A 24,144-nucleotide genomic window follows, 5' to 3' on the forward strand; every position below is an offset into this window, starting at 1 on the left:
TTGAATGGCTGCTTCTGGAGTGGGCTCACTAATCTTTATTGATGATGTAACTCATGATGGTAGCAGCAGGATGAATTCAGAAGTCTACAAAAACATTCTGTCTGCCAACTTACGGAGAAATGCGTCCAAACTAATTGGGAGGAACTTCATCATGCAGCAAGACAATGACCCAAAACACACTGCCAACACAACAAAGGATTTCATTAGGGAGAAAAAGTGGAAGGTTTTAGACTGGCCAAGTCCATCACCAGACCTTAACCCAAATGAGCATGCATTTCACCTCCTGAAGAGGAGATTGAAGGGAAAAAACCCCTGAAACAAACAACAACTGAAAGAGGCTGCAGTAAAAGCCTGGAAAAGCATCACAAAAGAAGAATGCAACAGTTTGGTGATGTCAATGGGTCGCAGGCTTGATGCAGTTATTGCAAGCAAGAGATATGCTGCCAAATATTAAGTGTTATTTGCTTTCATTTACTTAAATACTCTCTGTTCCAATACTTTTGCTCACCTAAAAATTGGGTGGTCTGATACCAAAGGTACTATGTTCTAAGTAGTTTAACACATCTAGGTGTAAATACCAGGAAATAAAAGTTGAAATTCTGAACTCTTGTCTCATGTTCATCTTTTTATCTCAACCCCAAATGTATTCAGTGTATTGCAAAAACATTGGCCTTGCTGTTCCAATACTTTTGGAGGGGACTGTATATATATATATATATATATATATATAGAGAGAGAGAGAGAGAGAGAGAGAGAGAGAGAGAGAGAGAAAATACAGCTTAATACCAAGGAAGCTGCAGGGATTCAAGGGAAGAATCTCCAGAAAGGCTGATAAACTTTTGGCGTCGCTGGGCCGACACCTAATGTCGTCATTACATTCATTAAACTTAATTACATTTAATTGAATTTCATTTAATCAATTATCTGTGGTCATGACATCTCAAGCTTTCAAACAAGCACAACTACATCACTGTAAGAGCTGAAGATTTTGAAAGAGGTTAAGAAACGCGCGTGCGGTGAAGAAACTATATTAATAAAATGAATGCAGCCTATAATATAATGTAGGCTATAGGCCTAATGCTGTTTGTGCATTCAGCGATGTAGCCTGGAATAAGCAGTCCGTTGCCCATTATAAAATAACTTATTGACTTTGGCTTACTATGTGTTTAACACTCACATTATTGACATGACATTGCTTTACATGACATTACAACAGAAAACAATTATCCAAGAACTACATGCGTGTTCCAGGACATGTATAGTCCATAAAATAAACTACAAAGAAAGCTCAGTCACTACCACGAGGAAACGTGCTCTCATACGTATATGTTCTGGTTACTGCAAATTGAAGGGAAAATAAATGAATTCAGACAGGCGCATCATATTCACATTTTACTCAAAAAGCAGCTACGCCACCTTCCATCGCTTGAGAGAAAAGAGGGAGAAACAAGGTTTTATGCAGGGCAAAGACCTGCCCACTTCGAGTTACGTCCTCCAGCCCCATGCTCTGTTCTCGATTTACCTCCTGTCAATTTCATTCGTGTGCGTGTGTTTTCACAGCTCGACAACTACAGGAGCTCTGCGTGTGATATTGTGTGCACTGTAAGAAACGACAACGGTAGGCATATGGGTTTTTCATTAATATTTATAAATAAATAGGTATTTTGAGATGCATTTCATTATTTTTGCACAGAATGAACGCGATATTCTTTGCCAAAATAGGCAAAGAAATTGCAACAGATTCAAGCAAAGTATTACATTTTAGTAAATAACAAGTGACATTACACAGGCGCCATTCCATTTTTTTCTGCGAATGGGTTCTCATTTACCATTGTAAAGAGCAAATGCCTAAATATTCTGTGTTTATGCAGTAGCCTACATGCTATAGTCTGACTGACTGTAGCAAATATTAAAACTAAACATTTTATAACTGATTAGCTTCTGTAGGAATTGTCCGGCAGCGGCTTTACAGATGCGTGAAAATTCAAACGAACTCTATTAAAAGTCTTGATTTGTAGTTTTTATATGACTATACGGCTCTAGCACACATTAATATAATTGTGTTGCGTTTAAACAAACCAGGCAAAGTAACACGTAAATCTGCTATGACAGCCATGAGTTTTTAGGCTAGACACCAGTCATATCGCTATTTATAAGAACGCAACTGCAATTAGGCTACAATTGTCGACATTATTCAAAGTTCAAAGAGGCCAACAGATATCACTGGTTCAGGGTCATTTAAAGGAATGCAACTAGCCAAATTGTTTTCTGACAAACACAATTAACTAAGATCAAAGTGCCTCTTATCACTCCCCGCCTGGTGTCTAATGCGTACCACAGGGAAAATTAGTTTTCTCTGATTAACGCATCATTGTAGACCACATACCAGTGTAATCCGGGATTGTCATTTAAAATCATTTGGCCGTGCCTCCTGCTATGCTATTTTTAATGCTTTGTTTAAAAACTGTTAAAACATTAGTTTATAAGTCACTGATTTTGAAATGATTAATCGGCATAAGCAATGACGTTATGACAACATTTACGAATCACGATGACTAAAGTAAGCGTTTCAGAAAATTGATTAACGCAAAACCAAGGATTCCAATATCTGGCTACGAAGGGTTAAGCAGACAGCAACCTGAATTGCACACCGCTGTGAGTTTTCGTTTATTAATACCACAAACCTAGCTAGCCTATATCCAATTTCATACAATTTAGTTGACACATCGATGTAGGCTACAACTTGAAAGTTTGCATTTTTCAGATGCAGTAATTTAACTTGCACTTAATTTAGTTTTATTGGGAAAGTTATTTAGGGGCAAATGAACGTTCTACCCAAAGGACTGTTATTTCAATACATCAGCTCTTGTTTATTTGCATTAGGCTACTTGAACGAACTGAATGACGTTAACCAGTTGTCTTTGCTCTTTCAGGTTTCGCCACACTCTCGGCGCCTTGTAGCGCCCTCCGGAGGTCACAGAAAATAGAGCACAGCTGTGATTTAAACAGAAACGAAAGCCGGGAAACATCTAAGTGGACTCTACTATTCCCATTGAGATTTAACTTCTTTTCTGAGTGTTGTAGTTCCGTCATCGGGACTTCAGTTCCGGAGGTTAATCCTATTTTTTAACACGAGATCCTTACATTGCCCGGTTCTATATTTTTTTTAAAGATAGTACAGAAGTCTATGGCTTGCATCAGAACTTCAGGACGATGAGCGATAACCGTGGTGCCGCCATTTCCCGGTGAAAAAAAGCGTCTTAAACGATCTTTCAGTTAATAAAAAAAGATAAACAAAACCATGGAGGCCGATGCGGCATTTGCATCACTAGATCCTACAGTGCATCCCCGCGACCCGGCTCCTGGCTACCTGTTCCGTATGTTCCGCGAGTATCAGAACAACTCAGTCATAGTTGCCCACTACAACTACACGGGAAAGTTGTCGGGGAACAAGTACCGGGAGGGTCTGAAGCCTGTGGACATTGTGTTTCTGGTCATCTGCCTGCTCATCGTGTTGGAGAACACAGTGGTTCTGGTGGCCATTTGGCGCAACAAGAAATTCCACCTGCCCATGTACTACCTTCTTGGAAACCTGACCCTTTCTGACTTGCTGGCAGGGTTCACCTACATGGTGAACATTGTAACATCGGGTGCCAACACGCTGCGGCTGACTCCTGTGAAGTGGTTCTTGCGGGAGGGCGGGGTTTTCATCACGCTGGCAGCTTCCATCATCAGCCTGCTGGCCATCGCTATCGAGCGCCACGTTACCATGGTGAGGATGAAGCCCTACCAAGGGGCCAAACGAGGCCGCATGTTTAGCCTTATAGGAGCTAGCTGGGTGGTGGCAGCTCTGCTGGGGGTGCTGCCCATAACAGGCTGGAACTGTATAGGGGGTCTGGAGAGCTGCTCCACGGTGCTGCCGCTCTACGCCAAGAGCTATATCCTCTTCTGCGTCTCAATATTCATTGCCATCCTACTGGCCATCGTGGTGCTCTACGTCCGAATCTTCCGCATTGTGAAGTCCAACACACAGCGGCTGAGCATTGGCGGAGGAGGGGGCACGGTCGCCTCCCCCTCGCCACGCAGGGGCTCGGCCCGCAAGTCGCAGAAGTATCTGGCCCTGTTGAAGACGGTCACCATCGTGCTGGGCGTGTTCATTGCCTGCTGGCTGCCCCTCTTCATCCTCCTGCTAACGGACTTCTGCTGCCCGCGCGGTGAATGCGGCGTGCTCCTCAAAGCCGACTACTTCCTGGGGGTGGCCATCATCAACTCCCTGCTCAACCCCATCATCTACACGCTCACCAGCAGGGACATGCGGCGGGCCATCCTCCGCTTGCTGTGCCGCCGTTGCCTGGTGACCAAAGACGGGCACATGAGGAAGATCGGAATGCCCTTCCTGGACTACAGTACCAGCAAGACAGAGGTGGCATCCCACCGGCTGGAGGGCCAGGACAACGTCTCCACCGGCAACATCACGCCCTCGCAAATCAAGGCCCTCTACTCCAAAGTGCTCAGGACGTGAGGCCACTGTGGAGTCCCTGATCTGGGCCACGAGAGAACATTTTGTTGAACTGGCCAACAAGAACTCATTTTTTAATGCCAGTGAAAGCCTCGGGAAAAGCACAGATGTAATAATCCCGTCGCAGCGGCATACTGACAGAAACTTCAAATGTTTTTCTTTTTGTTTTTTTTTGCACTCTCCTTTCTTTGCAATTCACTTTATCTGGGACCTTTAAAAAATCCTAGAATTTCATGTGTTCTGAATTCCACCTACTGCTTTATGAGCACGCACCCTCTTGTGAGGATGTCAGTTAAATCTTGCAGTAGTGTTTTGAATTTCCAAAAAACAAGCTGAAAAAACTGATACTCAGCTGCAGAGTTGGAAGACAATAATACATTTCAGCAACAATACAGCTTGCTTCAAAAACTCTCAGCCTTCCAAAATTACAAACATAAGTTAGGTCAGGTTTGACACCAGCTATGCTTCCACTCGCTCTGAAAGTTTTTTTTTTTCTTTTTCCTTTGTGTTTGAAAAGCCAATGTGGTCATCAGAGGTGAGGGAATTTATGTGTGAATGTCACCTCACTGTTAGAGTGTAAAAACGAAAACCACCGGGCTGATCTGAGCGCTGTCGGTGTGGTCGTGTGAAGCGGCGTCCTAACGTGGGCGAGAGCAAACATCACGTACTCATGGCAGCTCAGTAATTCTACCAAAGAAAATCTCATCAGTTATGGGACACAATGACAATTCTCGTCTTATGTTTTCTGGTTCGCGGTCACCGATGTTCAGATTAAAGCGACCATTTAATGTACAGGCTTTTGGACCAGTGAATCTCAGTCTTCAGCTATAAAGTCCTCAACCTGTGGTGACTGAAGAGGCAAACGGACAGTGTTTTTGGAATGCAAGGACAGGTTCCACTGGAAGCCTGCATATTTTGGAGAAGACCGTGCTTTGTGGAGCCTCACAGGGAATTATGGGTAAATTAGGGTACCCAGAAGGAAGCTAGCAACCATGCATGTAAACTATACTGTGAAGCACTCGACAACCTGTCAAATAGAAAGGACACAGGGCGATTCCCCTCTCGTCTGCTTAGGCCTTCTCTGTCATGCTTTTTCAAACCCAAATATGGTGTTATGACTATGATTAAGACAATGCCTGTTCACTATAAGAGATGTATAGCCCGCCTGCAAACAGTAGCACAGGTGTAATCTATTTTATTTTTTTGGTGACATGCAGTTTTTGACCTGTTGTGCATGTACATAGGCACAGGACTTAAGTGTCCCCACAGCTAGAAGACATGTTGTGGCTGACCAACTGGAACCAGGTGCCACAGAGGAATTCACCACTGCTGTTCACTGACTCCAGCAGAGATTGTGGTGCCGGTCATGGCTACCTCGTGGCAAAAATGTGGTTGTCAGTACAACCGGACAACCAAACCAGCACCTTGAGCAATACTCATCTAAACAGAAGCTCAATTTATTTAAAAAAATAATAATACAAGAAGCAATATACTGACGTTGACAAAATGCACCTACCATGTAAAATAAATGTGCCCAGGTGGACGGTTAAGTGCCCGGGAACTCTGGAAAGCTCTCTGGTCAGCAGGCATTTGTTGTGTGGTCTTGGGGCTATCGCATATCCAGTCAGCCAGAGCCAGCAGGTCCCACATGTAATAGCCTGTCATGACTCCAGATCTTATGCAACTGAAGTTTTATTTATGGTCCTTACTATCTATAGCTGATGACGCCTTTCCTTTGTGAGACAATTTGACACAGAAGTTAATAAAATAGGTAAAGTAGATATTATCCCCTTATAAGCTAGTATTTTGGACCTGTGTGCTGAATTCCCATTCAGGGGAAAGTGTCTCCTTCCTATTGAATCTGGGAATGTGGCTTGAAATAATGCCCACAGAAATGTATACAAATGTATACATGGAAAAAGTGTTCCATCTTTCACCTTTATGCATTTTTGTACATAGAAAAAATGTAAGTTGCTTATCAAAATGTATTTTCATAATGGATATTTGTTTGAAATTTTTAAGTTATGTTCCTTTTTTATGTGAGACCATTTCATATGCACTTCGGAAGAATAAAGTGAATTTATTAAATGTCAAAATATGGTCTATGGTTTTTGACACAAATTATTATTACACAACTACAGTGAAGTATTTGAGATCAAGAAAGAGAAGACTATATTATTTCTATATTAACTTACTCTTTTTGGCTAAATCCAATCTCCTAACTATCAGTCTGAAATGAGGTATAAAAGCTACATTGCTGTTCACATTACTTCACTACACATGAAAACTGCCAAAACTTCAACAACAAAAAAAAAGAGTGCCTTGCAATCACTTCCCTTTTTGACACTTAGAAAGATGCTTCCTTGCGAAGAGCGCCCTTTTTCATTATTCCTGAAGCAAAGCAGCACGCCAATGCATCCTACTAAAGTGTTAAATATAGCCGAACATAGCCGAAATTAGCTTGCTAGGCGACATAGCTCAGGAGGTAAGAGCGGTTGTCTGGCAGTCAGGGGGTTGCCAGTTCGATCCCCCGCCCTGGGGGTGTCAAAGTGTCCCTGAACAAGACACCTAACCCCTAATTGCTCCCAATGACTTGATTGGCACCTTGCATGGCAGCCTTTCACCATTGGCGTGTGAGTGTGTGTGTGAATGAGATCAATTGTAAAGCGCTTTGGATAAAAGCACTGTATAAATGCAGTCCATTTACCATTTCATGGCATAATAAAGCCATAAAAAACTAATGACAAAAACTGTATGGGATCAATGTTGTTATTTATTAAAACTGTAAAGCATAGACAAAAAAAATGTTTCGGTGGTATATGTACAACACATTTTTGTATGACTAAGACGGCAGTCATATAGGCTACTGTTTCCTGGAACTGCGGTTAGGTTTTAGGACGCACATAAGCGCGACGAGCGTGACCACACAAAGTCAGAACCGAGTAGTCACGCAGCAGAGTGGAGTGGTTAGAAAAAAAGAAAATAAAAGCCTATGCCTACCCTGTGACCACAGAGCAGAGAGCACATCCCGTCAACAGCCTTACTCTTGGGCGGGGGGCGCGTGAGATATGCAGAAAACCAAAACGCAAAAACACCAAGAAGCACGGTCTGTCTCTGTTCCGCAGCTTCCTTAACGACACGACCCCCCCCCGTCCCCCCGCCCCCCGCCCCCAGCAGGGCATCTTACACCACCTCCAACACAAGCCACAGGGGTGCCAATCTAGAAGAGCTCATTACATAAGCACGGGCAAGTGGGTTCTTTGCGAAACAAGAAAAATAAAAATCAACAATTGCAATACTGCAAAGCTTTTTCAGACCTGTGCTAGCAATATACACCCTGTTCCCCTGCTCATCAGCAAGTAACACCCCAGGCATGACAAATAATGGGGGAAAACAGGTACTGCTCAGAAGTGAAGAGTACTTAAAAGCAAGTATGGCCATAGGAAAGTTTATTAGTTTACAAATATCCATCATTTAAACCTTAGAAATGGCTTATATGTTGAATGTAATTAAATACGCTACCATAAATACATGTTCAGTATTTATAAATACTACTTTAATTTCCCAGGCAATGACAATTACATTAATTTGATTGTTCCATACTTCAGGAGATAATTATGGGTGACTTTACTTGCAAACTTGGATGTAAAAGTAAATCAGCATCACAGCTCAAGAACAGACACAAGTCCAAACACTGTTTAATGTGGACAGCACAAGAATTACAATACCAGTGTTCATCTTACAGTGCAAGATCACTCATCAGGTTAATTGCCCACGTGCTAATGCTTCAGCCATCTGTGCAATGACATTACCAGTGCAGTGGTGATGACAATTATATTTTCAGACATTACATTATTAACTTTAAAATGGGTAGAATAAATGCAAAAACAGAATACAATAGTGCCAACTGGGGGATGGTTTAGACCAGCCTGTACTTTTAGAAAGTGGGTCTATATTTGGGCCAACAAAAAGGTATCTTTAGACAATACAAACGAATATACAGTAGCCTTTTTTTTCTTATGACTTGACTTTCATATTTCCCCATCAACTCATTCAATTCTCTGCAGCCTTTGAACCTTCCATTTCAACAAGATTACAGAGACCAACTACTAATGCCAACAATTTGTTGATATTTATCATTAAGGGTATATCTATGTATTACAGTCAATGCGTGTGCCTGTAATAAAGCGTGTTCCTGTAATAAAGTGACATATCTGCACAAGGAGTACCCAATGGCACTAGCGACAATGACAAGCAGGCCTATTCACTGTATGCAATCAACGGTCCGTCTGGGTACTTTAGAGGTATGAGCACTCGACTACCACCGCAGAAACCCCGGTTCAATCCCCGGCAGCGGTACTTCCGGCTTGGTCAGACGTTCCTACGAACACAATTGGCAGTGGGAAGGGGGTGGGAAGCCGGTGAGGGTATGAGACCTGATCGTTGCATTAGCGACTCCTACTGGTTGGTCGGGGCGCCTGTTCAGCATCTGGGGATCTGGGGGAGATAGCGTGAACCTCCGCACTCTCGCTCTCCCAGTGAAACTCCTCGAAAAGAAGCGGCTGGCAACTCCTCCGATACATGTGGTCTACACCCTCCCCAAACCGACAGAGGATAGCGCATCGACCAGGACCGTGATATACACGGGGAATTGGTATAACGAATTCGGGGAGAAAAATAGCAACAAAAAACCCTAAAACACAACTTAGCTGATGGCGACGCCTTGCGGCCACTTTTATAAATGCAGCTTATCAATTCTAGCAAGCGGAGACTTATAGTTCAAGACAGGTGCACTATTTTTCAGAAAAAAAACCTTGCAAAACGTCGTCATTGTGCCATTAGCTTCTATTTTGTTTAAATTAACACATGATCACGAAGTATCGTGTTAAAAATGAACACTTTTATTAGTATTATACAAACACATAAATACAACAGACAAAAAACTGACATAAAAAAACCTAACTTCTACCAATCGGTGCCGACGAAACTCCAGAGGTAGTCGGTAACGGAGCACTTGGACTGCGATGAGAGGTCGACGTTGATCGGAGTGGCAAGGTCTTCTCCGTAATGCACTGCAAGAACATCGGGATTGAGGAAAACGGCATTGAAAACGTAAATTGTACCGTCTAAGAAAACATCACCGTGTTCAAGAGTTTTCAGTTCATCGAGTGTGACGTTAAGGCAAGGAAAAACGACCAGGACGGGCTCCTGTCCTTATTACAAAATGTTGTTTTTCCACGATTAGCATCGGAATATAAATCGGAAGGGACAAGCGAGTTAAACTATACTGAAGCGGTAAATTATCATACTATCGTGGATATAAGTAGTGGAACAAGAATGCTAGTAATGTGTCGGTTGAAAAAAAGAATGCACAAGACAGGTTGAACATGGATTGCTAAAATTATTTGCTATTTCCAAAAAGCACAATTACTCTGTTAATTCAATGAGTACAGATATAAGAAACCATTATCACGTTTTTTTTAAAATGAAATCACAACGTAATTCGCAAGTGGGGCTCCCACAGACATGAGTTTGAAAACGCGACTTATCAGAAGTTTAAAGAGACAAGCCCCTTCTCCACCCAAGACAAAATTTCTCCATCCTTCCAGATATTTTAATAGTGTGTTTTATACAGGTAAATTCACATACAGTAGGTTATAGGGGAGAAACTGTGTTTTTGGTTTTATATTAGGAACGGCCTTAAAACACCATTTTCTCTTTTCAACATTATGAGCACTCCTTGTGTGCACAAATGGAATATCCCTCATAATAAAACACATTTTTTAAATAATGACACACACATGCATACACACACACACACAGTGAGCCAAACTATTGTGTACTGTGTATATCCTGGTGCCACTGACACAGTTGCCGCAAGTCTGAGCACAAACACCACTCGCGTGAGGATGAACTATGGACAAAGATCAACTGAATCTATTGTTAGCCTTAGCCGCAGCTTAGCCAGGGGGTGCCTAGCAAAGCAATGCTTCATGTACTGATCCCATGCACTCCAAAGCATCTTTCAATAAAGACTTTACTGAAGGGCCGCACCCTGGAGGTTGAGGCCATGAAGTAAAGAGTTTGGGGTGCTAGCGGTGAGGAGCACATACCTCCTTTCAGGACTCCAGGTTTATTGTCATGCTCCCACTTAATCTTAGTGACCTTGTAGTACAGCTGGGCGAGGTATCTGCACGAAGAGGAGCAGAATGCACACAATGATTGCCAAAAAAATGTTACCAAGGGCATTTGGCAGTAATATATGACTGAGGAGCAACAGAGCACAAATGGAGTTCTATGGAGCAGATTGAAGTCCATCTTTAATATACAAAAAAGTGTTCCAAGAACAATCAACAGCCTGTTAGAAATCAGCCTGCAGTCATGGTTGGGATAAAAACCAGAATGTTCAGAGGTCCCACAGGGCTCAGTCTGGGAACCACTGCTATAGGGTGGCTATAGAGTTAATATAACAGCAGAATGCTATAACAGTGCACCAAGTGGAATCACCAAGACAGTGGAATTTGCAGTGGCTACAGTTGTCAGAGCAAGTATAGCAGGGCTGCTGCCCTGATGCCGTACATAGCAGAAGGGATGATCTCCGTTGTGTCCTCGTCCACCTCGTCCTGCAGGGTTTGGATCTCGCGCTCAGAGTCCTTCAGGTTCTGCAGCTCCCTCTTCAGGAACCTGGCATAAACGCTAAGGACTTCAGCAGCAAGAGGACAGCCCACATCACATGCACAAGACCATTTACAAAACACATAGCAGCATCATGTACAGGGGACCCCTTACAAAACAATCTCACGTACATGGAAAATTCGTTCATAGAAAACACACATACACACACACGCGCGCGCGCACACACTCACTCAAACAGGGACATCCATTTACAAAACGTACACCAACCTCACATACGAGGACGTCCAACCAAAAAATACACCCAGTCTCAATGCAAGTCACCCTTCAAGCTAACTGAAATCTTCCCTTCCCCTGGATGGCGCTACAGGCAATTACACACCATCCCATGGGACTCTCAGCCACAGGTGTGAAAGGACAGACAGTAGGGCGTGTCAGTACGCTACAGAAGACAGCTGTTCCAGAAGAGCAGCAGCAGCGGGGGCTGACGTGGCTGTGGCAGAAGGATACTGCAACTCGGCCTCCATGGTCTGGTTCTTAGCCACACTGTGCTGCAGGTCCTGCTCCAGGCTCTGCAGCTCCTGCGACAGCTCACTCTTCTGCCTCTCCACCGCCAGTAGTTTCTGCCCCACTCCCTCCTTTGCATGCGTCAGATCTGAGAGGGAGAGGGAAAGAAGCGAGGACAGAGGGAACGATAGAGAGGAGACAGACAGATAGCAAAGAAGATAGGGAGGGATAGAGTGGAGGGAGAGAGAGGGAAGGGTTATAGAGGTGAGGCAGGGATTTGATGAAGGGGGTGAAGGATGGATGGAGAAGAAGAAAGGGAGAGACAGGAGGGAGAGGTAGAGAGAGGGTGGGTTAAGGCAAGGAAGAGACATTGGATTGGATATGGAGCCGAAAAGTCTACAAAGAAAAAAAAACTCCAGTTTCCAAAAAGCAACAATCACCCGGTCAACATGCTGTTCACTGGGTGAATCTAAAGAGAAAAATTCACCAATGATTGTTAAAACACATTCTGGAAAGCAGCCATCGTCAGGCGTGCTGTAGCAACCTGAAAGTAAACACGATTCCCAAAACAATACAATGATTTACTGATCTTCAAAAGACACTGGCAAAGACGTATGCAGCCTTTATGCTCACGTATAGCTATTTTTTTACCTGACTTTTCTTACCGCTTAAAAGCTGAGTGATGGTTTTCTTTGTGTTGGTGTGGAGGTCGAACAGAAGTTGGTACCCTTCTCTCATGGTGCGCAGGTTGTGCTCGACTTTGCTGCTCTTGATGGTGCGGACCAACATTTCCCCATACTCCTCCAGATCCTGGAATCCCTTGTTCAGTGACATGGTCGCGCCTGCCCCGTTTAAGCAGCATCCAGAGACAGATTTAGCTAACACTGTGCGCCCTAGTAACTAAACTAGCTAGCTAAATTGACCTACTATGAAAGTTTCTAGTTGATCACTGTAATTTACTAGCTAGCTAGCTAACATAAAGATAAATTGCTAATAATGTTACCTTCCACAAGTGAATATTATCCTACTTCAGTTTTAAGCTTGCCAATTAGAAAGCAAAACGTACACTCTTAATAACAACGCATAGCATGCTTTATAAAACAGTGCTATCTTGCAAATCATGCTTGTAGAATTTCAGTTTGCCCAAGAAGATGAAAAATCTCCACGGACGGTAATTTAACTAGCTAAGTTAGTTAGCCAACTAAGGTCAGTTAACTTGCATGCCCAAATGTTTTTATTTACTTGCGAACAATCAACACAATTTAAAATGGATAGCTTACACAGTTAAAAAGCATACAACTTACAATAAACTGGCTTTTCTAATTCACCACGGCAGTCGCCTTCCTGTTGAGTCTTGTTTTGAAAATTCAAACTAGCCTCGCAAGAACCGCGCTTGGCGTATCCTGAGGTATCCGTTGGAAAGAATGTAAAAAGAATACCATAATTTAAAATTATTTAAATAAATAATTTGATATATGTATAGATATTTTCATTACAAATACATTGCTAAATTATTTTCAATATGACATGATTCCAAATTTGATTGTGTTTATTCTTTTAAATATTTTTATTCCGGCGTTCATTCTAGATACCTAAAGTTAGTTAGTCGGAAGCAGGTCGGAAGCTGAAGCCCAGTCGGCAATGAGCCCAAATGACCACAGGAGAGCGCTAACGGGTTGTTGCCATACAAAGTTGACTGGAATTGATGCCGATATTTATTAGTAGAGGGAGAAAAGGTTTTTCGTAACTGGAGCATAGTTAACAACAAAGTGGTGTAAGTTCAGAACAGGAAGTATTATAAATAAAAAATGTAAAATGCAATTGATCCGAAATTTTTCCATTTAAATTAAAAAAAGATGATCACTGCAATACTAGCCTACTGTAAGAAATTGCGTGCTATTTACCTGTAGTTCTCACCTGTCACTGAGTGGCCTGCAGTCAGAATGACAGATGAATTGTCATGCCAATGGGAGATAATATCTTGAATGCAGATATCTGCTCAAAAAGATCATGATGCAAGAAAAATACAAGTTCATAATTAAATAAATACATTGTTTACATTTACTGTTTTTTCATAACAGTGTGTAAGGTTCAGAGTGAGTACAAATTCAATGATCAGAACTATAGTATATATTCAGTTCAACAAGACTCTTCATTTTGCCAGCACTACATATAATGCATTGAGACTGGGCTCAATGGTCTCTGCTTCAGACAGTGTTGGTTAGTCCCTATTTCTAACTTAGTTTCATATTCAGAACCAGTATTGTTTCCTTTTTATTATGTGAATTTATCATGTTCTTATAGGTTGATGTAAAGGTCTAGTGCCACAACATTAGTCAGGTTAATGTGAACAATTATATATGGCATTCTTGAGTCATGCCATATATATCGGCAAGATTATAGGTTAAGGAAGAATCTGGATACCGTTTTAACCCAATGGACCATTCAGCTTTAATAAAACATTATAAAAGTATAAAAAACACAAAATTTAGTTGAGTCCAACAGTTTATTTCTGGTTTAAACAATAAATATTCAAGTGAAAGTAGACAATCTTTAAAAGTTGATACCTATAAGGCGTTTTAATGTGATAACTTTTTAAATATAATGTACTTAAACATGTGTACAATTCATGACAATATCTTAATAAATAATTCTAATAAATTCTTTAAAGCATTATGTACAAATAATAAACAATACAATTCACAACAAGGGCATGGGTTACTTGAAATAATTACATTATGAATGTAATTAGTCACACTAATTAAATAATTCCAGCTCAAAGCCTTTGATAGACGATAGGCAAACATATTATTTCCAAAGCTTCTTAACATATGGTGCTAGTTCAAAAATAATTTCAAGACTGGTCCAAAGAGATATTTTCACACTAACTGATATTTGATCATGTTTAGCAGTTAAGACCATACAATTGGCCTAATAACAATGAATGTCTGTCCATTCAGCTGTGACTTCAGAGTGTTCATTGGACATTATCTGTCTTGCCCTTCCAACAATATCAATGACTACCATTAAAACCAGTCCGAATGTTTTAATCAGTGTTCTAATGAAGGCCTAGCAACGGTAGGATCAAAATCTTACAACTGACGAACCTTTTTTAAAAACAATTTTTAACAAATCAGCTTAGAGCACAATGAGTGCAAGTACGTTTTTCTTTAAAGCTTTCAAAGAGAGTAAATATAAATTTCATCAAGTTTTAAAATGCAAGGTTGCTTTCATAATATGATAAAAAGATGTCAATGCCTTGCACGAATGTCTTTGCATGTGTGTCAAGTTTGAAAAATGACGAAACACGTTGTCCTACTTTATAAGCACGGCTTAAAAACTCATTAATAAAAAAAAAACAAGAAATTAATTCCTAGTTTACATCATTAATATGAGGTCAGATTGCGCGAGCTAGGCTAATAAATGTGTTAACGTATGTGCAAACAAAACGTCAGGTACAAGGATTCAGCGTGTTTCTCCTAGACACCAATTACACAAATGTAAATCACAGAACTAAAGATGGGTTTGTTTTTTTCTTCTAATAAATATATAAAAACATCGACGTTGCACGAAACATTACGTCACAGGAAGTTAGTTTGATTTCCAGTCGGTTCGATACAAAAGCCTGAGCGTGCCACTGTCAACTATGACTGGCACTTCAAGCTTGATTCAGACTGACGTTCAAGAAGTTCTACTACGCCGGGGCAGCGCATGGCGCGGGCGACGTCCAGAGCCGTGTCCCCGCTGGTGTCTTGGTGGTTTAGGTTGGAACGAGGCGCCAGGAACTCGACTACGTCGCTGTGGCCTTCTCGGATGGCGATGTGAATGGGGAGTGCGCCGGTGTTTTCCGGTGTGTTGACAGACGCTCCGAACTGCACCAGAACGCGGAGCGTGTCAACGAACCCGGCACGTGCGGCGTCGTGTGCTGGCGTAACTCCCAGGCGATCCTGCACGTTGGCATTCGCGCCGTGCTCCAGCAGGAGACACGCGACACTGGTGCTGCCCATCATCATCACCTGCACAAGGAGGAAGAACATAGGCGATTAAACAATTTCTGAGTTTCTGACTCGATTAAATGTGACATAAACGTTCATTGCCGTGTGAGACATACACTGATCGTTTTACTTCACAGGTTGGCAGCAAATGTTGCCAACCCCGTGGCATGGCCCTACGGTGTAGATTTTCTAGTCATTTTGTCGTAGTTAATTTGGTTTCATATTGATGTTAAGGACAGCCATCGATTCAAGTGTGGTCAATTCACTGTGTACAGCTCCTTGTCACTTACATAGACTGTATAAAGTGGTCATTTTTAATACTTGGAATAGCTTCACCTGAATTGGCGCCCCTCTCGTACTTGGTCTTGTGAAACATTGTATCTGACAAACCGTGCTGAGCACTCAAGTGGACGGACTTACTACACAATGATGCGCAAATGCACAGGGACGTTTGATTTACCAGTTAGTAGCCTATCGTTACAGCTAGCCAAATAGGAGGCCAAATATAGGTAAAGACAGATATTTAAACAAATGATTGCTAGCTAACATTAACACGTACTATAGTACATTAAAACAATCAATGCCAACCAATAAAGCAACAGCAACATACTTTAGGATTATTTAGCTAGAGTGTATATTATGAGATAATTTAGAGTACCGTCATTAACTTACCTGAAGAGCTGTCCTTCCAAATTCATTTACTGTGTCAGGATGTACGCGTTGTTCCTCCAGCATCCTCCGCAGTTCTTTCACGTTTCCTCTCGCCGCTGCTGCGCTTAAATTCTTTCCGGCATCGTTCTCGCTCAGAACCATGGCTGTGGATTTTGTTTTGTTTTTTAATATAGGCCTATTAAGTTATCGGTGTTCTAAAATAAAATAGTAATAAATTACAAGGTAAATGTAATTGTCTTCGCTAACTAGATTGCTAACCTGTTATTTAGGTATGTACGTCCACAGTTCGCAGGTCACAGAGTCCATTCGGTTAAATAGACAGGTTGCTTCCAGTAGCTACACTGCATCTGAAATGCGCGTAGGCTATATTATGTCAAAGAGCTACTTCGCGACTAACAAGCAAATACCCCGCTTCAGAAAATATTAAAACGAACTGGTTGCTTCTCAGATATCTAGCGAGCTATATTTCGCTATTTAGTTCATTCGTTGTTGTCCAACCGTTATTTCCTCTTCTGCTTTTTTGTTTTTCAGTTCGACTGAACAACATTTCAAATAAAGCATAACAAAAATATTTAGCTGTAACAGCTTTGTTGTCTGACCTGGTTTTGCAAGACTTTTAATTTGCGCGCTGAGATATCAACTGAGGCTCAAATCCAACCATAATCTTACAAACCCTGGAGAGTCAACACTGAACCAATCGGAATCGGGAGCACGGGCAGAGCAACCCCATATTTGGCGAAAGGGGCGGAGATATTTCGCGGTTGCTACAGTGTCACCGTGGTAACTCCCTTATCCACCAATGACAATAACGCAGAAGAAGGCGGGCTATTCGACGGAGGTTGTAAACAGTTCATTCATTTCTTCTGCCGTAGTACTGAAGTAGTAATTGTAGGTCTACAAACGTCAAATAGGTTATATGCAAAAAAGGCGGGTTACAGTGTCATAGTTAAATTGACAATTACGTAGTTTAACGTAATACTCGAAAGCCAAACAGGGAGCTGGTTGTCCATCCAAGTAATAGGCCTACAATAAAATAACTCTATTCCAATTTCCCATACTCCTTCGTTAATAATAGGCTACATTTTCCTGTCGTTTTGCAAAGATCGCCAATGCTTTTTCCAAACTAGGCCGCCACTGTACTTCAATAGCCATACTTAAAGAGCACTACTAACTGACTGAACAATGCATATACAAAATATGCGCGTAAAATATAGGCTACATTTAAAAAAGAATATCCTAATAATCTACTGAATACACAGTAAAATATCCAGTGTTAATTCAACTCTAACTGTTAATTAAACTGTTCCAGATAACATTTGAATTTTAAAAAAATTATGAAATGTTATTCAAAATAATTTCAAATTAAAACAATGTAATCATACACGAATTACAAAGCAAAGGGGGGGGGGGGGGGGGGGGGGGTTACAATTAAACACATCATTGTAATTTACAAAAATCTACCAGACATTTCTAAAATTAGAAGTTCAATATTTTCTCAAACTGAACTAACAGCTCTTTCCTGCTGAAACAGGAAATAGCCTTCCCCAGACTGTTGCCACAAACTTGGAAGCACAGTATCATCTAGAATGTCATTGCATTAAGATTTGCCTTCACTGGAACTAAGTACTCGGACCCTCACCCAAACCATGAAAAACAGCCCCAAACCAAGGGGTGTCCAGAGACTTTTGGTCATATAGTGTATAAGGCATCTATTTGTGTTCTTCTATTAGTACATAATGCAGAGCTCCCAAAGTTCCTCTCTGTATTTGAATTGCATAGGAAATTATTACAAGTGAATTATCCCCATTTTATCATACCTGGTAGTGGAAAGAATTTTGTAAATACTGACCATGCCTCTGCTCCGTATGATGTTTCTTACCCAGGTCAGGGCCTGGTAGCCACTCTTCACTTTTATTGTATGACTAACCCCACTGTTTGCCATATAAGCAGTCTAAATTATGTGAAAAGCCTTGCATTCAGTCCTGTCGTTAGGAACCACAAATCCTTGATTTCTTGTTTTTTTTATTTTTTATTTTTGACAAACTGTATATATTAGTACCACCGATGAAGATTTCAAAACTGATTAATCAGTCCATATATTCAGAATAATGGGTAGCCTACTACAGTATTGAGTACTAACAAATGTCTGAATGGCATTGTTAATTTTATCACTATTCTTTAAAAAAAATTATGTATGATTATATGTATATTTATGATTAATACCAATGTTTTGTTGCAACACTGCTACTTGTTATTTGGCACATTTTATTATTTCACTTAAATTAGTCAGGACTTGGCAGCCACATACGTAGGTACTCAATAACCAATATGTGCAAGTGAAATGGGTGTAATGTCACCACCTGGGGGCGCTATGAGCTCATTTATCGTACCTATGTTTTTGGCCTTTTTCAGTCATGGCCTTTTACCAGTAAATCTGCTCCTGTTCATAAAACATAAGATACAATACCTAAGTTGATTACCCATAAGTTGATGTCATACATTAATTAAAATAAAATAATATGCATTCAAAAAATATTTATCTTAAGGGAAGCATTGACTTAAGTGTATGAGACAATAAGGTCTTCTAAGGTCTTCAAAGCTAGAAAGACACATTATAGGTAACAGGTCAAACTAAGCTCCGAGTTGGTCAAATCCAATTCAGCCGCGCAGATCACTGAACAGCTACTAGTAGCCATGGGTACGAACCACTAGTTCTCTGGCGTGAACAAGCTCTTGACACAGTAGAGGTGACTGAGCTACACATTATTTACACCATCTCGCCCAACTCTTGCATTTAAACATGGAAATGTCTCCAGAGAACTTTGTGTTGTGCCAATCAACTCTGGGGCATGTTCTCCAGACAGCTGGCTAAAAGCGCCCTTTAGATAAAAATGTGTTTACAGCCCAGGCCTGAATAAAACAGCGCTGAGTGTGTTGGAAAAGCAAACTGGTAATGACAATACAGTAAACCATAAATCACTTCCTCTGCCCCCCTATGGCAACCTTTCAGTTGATTATACCACTCTTGGTATCATTGTATTTTTGAACTGTTAATGTGACACTAATAGCCACCCAGAAAGGGGCTACTGGATGCAAAAAAATGAAATGTTTCAAGGATTCCCTTCACTAGGGTATGGGTGGACATTTGTTTTTTTTTTAGTAAATCTGACACTGACATCAGGAAGCTTTTGTTTTTACACTGAGTATTCAATGTGCAACAGTTTGCCAGGTCATATGACCATGGGGTGTTCCAAATCCAGCCATGATGACGCATTGCTGCATACTCTCTAGACTGTGTCTAAATGACAAGACTAGATGAGTTGAATTGCCTTTTGTTCTCATGAAATTATTGCTTCTCCGGACTTATTTTACCCGTTATTTTAGGTCTGTGCAGTCCTCCAGAACACAGCTAGATGGCAGAATGTGGAGAAGCATAACCGGCTCCACACATTTTAAAGGACTTGTGTGCTAGTGTGCATGCCTTCTGAAAGTGTTAGAGGCCATCACAGTTATGGGACAGGCTCACAATTACAATATGAAGGAGAAAAAAAGAGGGATTAAAAAAAATTTTTTACTTTGAGGGGTGCCCACATGGTCATTTACTACTCCCCCATGTGGCCGGGAGGTGTTCCATTCTCTGCCATGGTACTTTCTAGACTGTGATCCCATCTGTACCCCTCTCTGCTTTTCCCCATCTGAATAAATTGGGGAAGAAATACAAAAGGAGTGAGGACTACCCCACTCTCCTTTAAAAAAAAAAGAAAGAAACTTTGACGGTCTTTTGTATTTTCAGTTTTAAGTAAAACCAATTAGTGATGGATACTTTGATATGCTGGAGCTTGGCAACGAGATGGGTCAGTCAGGGGAACGAATGAACTCTGCAGGGGTACGAAACTGTGTCCTTGCCCGACCTGCGACCCTGCCCTGACCCCATGCTGCACTATCCCTGACACAAGAGGGAGACAAACTATTTCGGGCTCCTCATATAGGTCTGGCAGCAATCCAAAATCCACAAATAGCTTAAGAATATGTTCAGAGCCCAGCATCCACAGAATAAAGGAGTTTCCTCTTACCACTGAGTGCTTTCATCTACACCTTTAATTGTGTCACGTATTTGGGTCTCAGATAATGCATGTAATTTGTATTTTACCATTCATGTTTTTTACTGAATATGTTTTTCTGTCCAGTTTGCTGGAGTGTATGCACTCCTCTAATACATTTACCTGTAGACCAAAAATTAGGTTCCACACAGTTGTATGAGAGAATAATTGCCAGTTTGGAAATCAAAGTCAGGACCTTACTCAAACATTCACACCTGAGATTCAAACCTGAATCCTCCTGATTATACGGCCAGTCTTAGACATTTTGTTCATTGCCATTGCTCATACAGACAACTTTGAATAGGATCTGGAATAACACTTTTTTTCTTGTCAAACATCAACTCACTAAGACCGTTGCCGGGTTGCCCTTGAGAGCCAATTATTCTGCTCCTTCTTAAAAAAGGTTTGTGTACTTATTTCCTTGTGGTTGTCATGGTGGTGCAGTCAGCTCACCATGCAACTACTAGATCTGCTTACTCACGCAAACATGCTGTTTTTACCCTGTTTCTCTCTTCATCACCAAGGCTGATCCAGTGGAAACACAGAAACTTACATGGGTAAATTAAGAAATTTAGAATAAACTTCTTAAATTAAATTGTAATACATGTACAAACACTGTATTATAATACCAAAACTTTACCAGAGGCATATGCCTGTTTACTTTATATGTGCTGTAATATTATAAAATATCCTCTTCAATCAATTTACATCAGTGGTTCTCAAACTCAGTCCTAGGGACACCATGCATGCTGGTTTTTTGTTACAGCTGATCTCTTGCTCAATTAAGGTTGTTGAACACATGTGTTGAAGTTCTTTCACATTTTTTTCCTTAAACCTATTAACACAATGCAGCATTGGTTAATTATCATTTGCTGTGTCTCTTTGAATCCTTCATTATCTACCAAATGGTTAGTTGTTTAGTTTTAGTGGCCAGGTGTCCACATTTTCGTCAATTAGGAAGGAGCCTGTTGATTCACATCAGTCCTTTATTTGTTCAGTTAGACTTTTTTTTACATCATTTAATGTAATCATTTGCAATATAGCACAATAAGCACAATGTGAATATGAGACTTTTGTTATTCACGGAATGCATGGTTATTCCTGACATAATGTGGCTAAAGAGAGTAAATAATCCTTGAAAATATGAAAAGCTTCTAATAAAAAAAAATGGACAGCTTGTTAAAATTCTGGGATTGCAATTGAGTTGTTGGACTGAAAACTGGGATACACAGGCGTCCCCTGGACCAAGTTTGAGAACCACTGATACATGATACAAACATAAATGTACAATAATTAATTCAAATATTTGTCATAGGCATATGCTATACTGAAGTCATCTCCCTTTAACTGGATTTAATGTCATCAATGTTTTCTATTGCTCTTTGCCATAATTACATAGTTCACACAGAATTGAGTGATTGAATCTTCACAGGACGAATGTACAACTATTAGGGTGAATTCATTTGAAGGGGGCGCATTTCTCCAAGTTAACATCCAGTTCTGTTGTGTTCAGTGCGTCATTCTGTATCCACCCCACTGCATTCCATATGACTGTCTCAGTGGGCTTGGCTTATATTGGCAGCTTAGACTGTGTTTGTTTTTGTTTAACATTATCAGTCCTATCAGCGCTCTATCTACACACATTCCGGTCTGTTCTGTTGGCCCGACTTCCCCTTCATACAGAACACTCATTGTTAACCTTTCTTGACCCCGCCTCTTTATCCATGCAGGGAGAGTGGTGTGACAGAATGGCTCCACCCATTTGCAGCAGTCTAGCCAATCAAAGGATTTCAATGTATGAAATTGAAAGGGATGGCATTGCAAGGTGGCAATACATCAAGTGCTCTTCTCACACTTAATTACGGATGCACACACACACAAACATGAACAGCAGCACTAAAAGAGGGTTTTGTAAATTAAGTCTTTGTCAGTGTTACACAGTCAGTGTTACGCTGAGCTCCTACCTCATCTGGACACAAACAAGAAATAAGTCATTTGTACACACTTACAGCTACTTTCCAAATTTCAGTCCCCACAAATCGCCAAAAGCATATGTCCACATGTCCAGGATATTTTCCACGGGAAGAAATTGTCATGAAAGCTTTCTTTCCAGCAAATGGACAAAAAATCACTCTGTCCTTACAGCATCACTCCGTATTTACCTTATCTGTAGTTGTGGTGAATATTGGGGGTGCTATCATTACATTAAGCATATATGTATATGTACACAGCAAGGTAACAGTTGTCCTTTGCCTGTTGAAGCGGTGGTCAAAGATGTTGGCCACCTATAGTCCAAGATATAATAATTTGAAAAGGCTGATGGTTGGTCTACAGCACAGCTTTTCAACTGGCAGCCTGAAGACCAAATAGACATAATCTTGGCCTTGATATTTGAAAAGGGGTACAAAAAGTATCCAGGTACAATACAAATTGTGACAATTTTCATGACTGTATCTGCACAGTGTCAGCATTTCAACCAGTGGGGATGGAATGATGCCACAGTTATGAATATTTTTACCAAGGCATTTATTTTATATGTCCAACTGTATTTATTTACATTTGTTTTATCTGCGATCTAAATAGTGGAGCTCACCAAGGCCAATAAACGCTGTTAAATGAAACAAGTACATAGTCTGTTCTTTATTTTAGACGGAAATGGGTATGTGGGCATGACAAAAAATCGACTGCAATTAGCTCTCGGTACAGATGGACATTAAACAAACAACAGTAATTTTAGCTATTTGCACTCGGAAAGGTTTGCAGCAAGGTAATTCAACCGCTGTGGTCTTCTTCAGGCAGTGATGACTGTCTGAGCTGACTTTTGACTTTTGAAGGTCCAACGCATCAAATAGTTCATGTGGTAAACAGTAAATAGTATGGGGAAACTGTTTGGTCTATATACCCTTTTTCAATCTTGGGATCAGAAAACCCTAGAACTCCAGCTTACAGCAACCACATTTGACTGCACAAGTTTAAGCTTTGAACTTTTATGCTAGTCTACCTGCCAAAAAAAAAAAGGAATCAGACCCTTTGGTCTCCGTGTGTTTATCTGGCAGTTACACAAGAAAAAGTCACATCAGCAGCAAACCCATTGCATCAGTGCAATGTGTGTTGCCATAAAAAAAATAAAAAAATATCACTTTAAAATCATTAGGATAAAGCCCGGACCATGCTGGACTACAGGAGCCACACTGCTGATAAAGTTAATCATTCATAAAAGCCTACATCTATCCACATCTGATGTTAAGATCACTGTCTCTCTCCCCCCTGTGCAACACAGTGACAGAGTACAGAACAGTATGTGAAGAATGGCTCCTGCTTTCACTCGAAGGATGGCCTGATCACACAGCAAAAAAGTGTTTTTCTGGGTTGTCAAAGCAGGTTTGACTGCATTGCAGCATCATAACTTTTTATTATTTTATTTTTTTACCAGACTCTGAAGCCAAATGAAATCCAGAGGAAAGGGTGATTATAGAATACTAGCAAAAGAACCATTTAGTAGCCATGAAAGGACATCAGAAATGATGCAGAAAATAATTGTGACCATGCCAGAGGTTCCCATGACCATGCAGTGCAGTGTGGTGTGCAAGAACTAAGGGGGTGTAATAAGGAAGCTTTCTGGGGCACTACTGGGTCCAGGGGACCCCTATAGGTGAGGTGGGTATTTGTGTGTACATGTGTGTGTGTACCTATACTAAGGGGGGGGGGGGGGGTGTTC

General features: G+C 41.0%; 3 protein-coding genes across 3 annotated transcripts; 1 reads left to right on the forward strand and 2 right to left on the reverse strand.

Annotated features, from left to right (window-relative positions):
• Positions 1-1,531: 1,531 nt before the first annotated feature.
• On the forward strand, positions 1,532-6,615 carry LOC118217231 (sphingosine 1-phosphate receptor 1-like). Its single transcript, XM_035399089.1, has 2 exons — positions 1,532-1,618; positions 2,934-6,615. The coding sequence occupies exon 2, from the start codon at positions 3,302-3,304 to the stop codon at positions 4,520-4,522; it is 1,221 nt and encodes a 406-aa protein (XP_035254980.1). The 5' UTR covers positions 1,532-1,618; positions 2,934-3,301; the 3' UTR covers positions 4,523-6,615.
• A 2,782-nt stretch (positions 6,616-9,397) lies between these two features.
• Positions 9,398-13,072, reverse strand: spc24 (SPC24 component of NDC80 kinetochore complex). The gene is made up of 6 exons (XM_035399090.1): positions 12,964-13,072; positions 12,325-12,501; positions 11,663-11,807; positions 11,099-11,203; positions 10,633-10,709; positions 9,398-9,591 (listed from the first exon to the last, which is right to left on the reverse strand). The coding sequence occupies exons 2-6, from the start codon at positions 12,491-12,493 to the stop codon at positions 9,485-9,487; spliced, it is 603 nt and encodes a 200-aa protein (XP_035254981.1). The 5' UTR covers positions 12,494-12,501; positions 12,964-13,072; the 3' UTR covers positions 9,398-9,484.
• Positions 13,073-14,177: 1,105 nt separating this feature from the next.
• Positions 14,178-16,965, reverse strand: LOC118216349 (cyclin-dependent kinase 4 inhibitor D-like). The gene is made up of 3 exons (XM_035397443.1): positions 16,585-16,965; positions 16,327-16,469; positions 14,178-15,675 (listed from the first exon to the last, which is right to left on the reverse strand). The coding sequence occupies exons 2-3, from the start codon at positions 16,465-16,467 to the stop codon at positions 15,304-15,306; spliced, it is 513 nt and encodes a 170-aa protein (XP_035253334.1). The 5' UTR covers positions 16,468-16,469; positions 16,585-16,965; the 3' UTR covers positions 14,178-15,303.
• Positions 16,966-24,144: the final 7,179 nt, after the last annotated feature.

This window comes from Anguilla anguilla, chromosome 17 (genome assembly GCF_013347855.1).
Source record: "Anguilla anguilla isolate fAngAng1 chromosome 17, fAngAng1.pri, whole genome shotgun sequence".
In the NCBI taxonomy this organism is placed as follows: Eukaryota; Metazoa; Chordata; class Actinopteri; order Anguilliformes; family Anguillidae; genus Anguilla; species Anguilla anguilla.

Coding starts and splice junctions, on each gene's coding strand:
- LOC118217231 (XM_035399089.1), top strand. CDS start 3,302: ATGGAGGCCGATGCGGCATTTGCATCACTAGATCCTACAGTGCATCCC.
- spc24 (XM_035399090.1), bottom strand. CDS start 12,493: ATGTCACTGAACAAGGGATTCCAGGATCTGGAGGAGTATGGGGAAATG. Junction 11,204..11,662: donor ACCATGGAGGCCGAGTTGCA/GTATCCTTCTGC, acceptor CGTTTATGCCAG/GTTCCTGAAGAGGGAGCTGC. Junction 9,592..10,632: donor ACCTGGAGTCCTGAAAGGAG/GTATGTGCTCCT, acceptor ATGTTCTTGCAG/TGCATTACGGAGAAGACCTT.
- LOC118216349 (XM_035397443.1), bottom strand. CDS start 16,467: ATGGTTCTGAGCGAGAACGATGCCGGAAAGAATTTAAGCGCAGCAGCG. Junction 15,676..16,326: donor TTGGAAGGACAGCTCTTCAG/GTAAGTTAATGA, acceptor CTCCTTGTGCAG/GTGATGATGATGGGCAGCAC.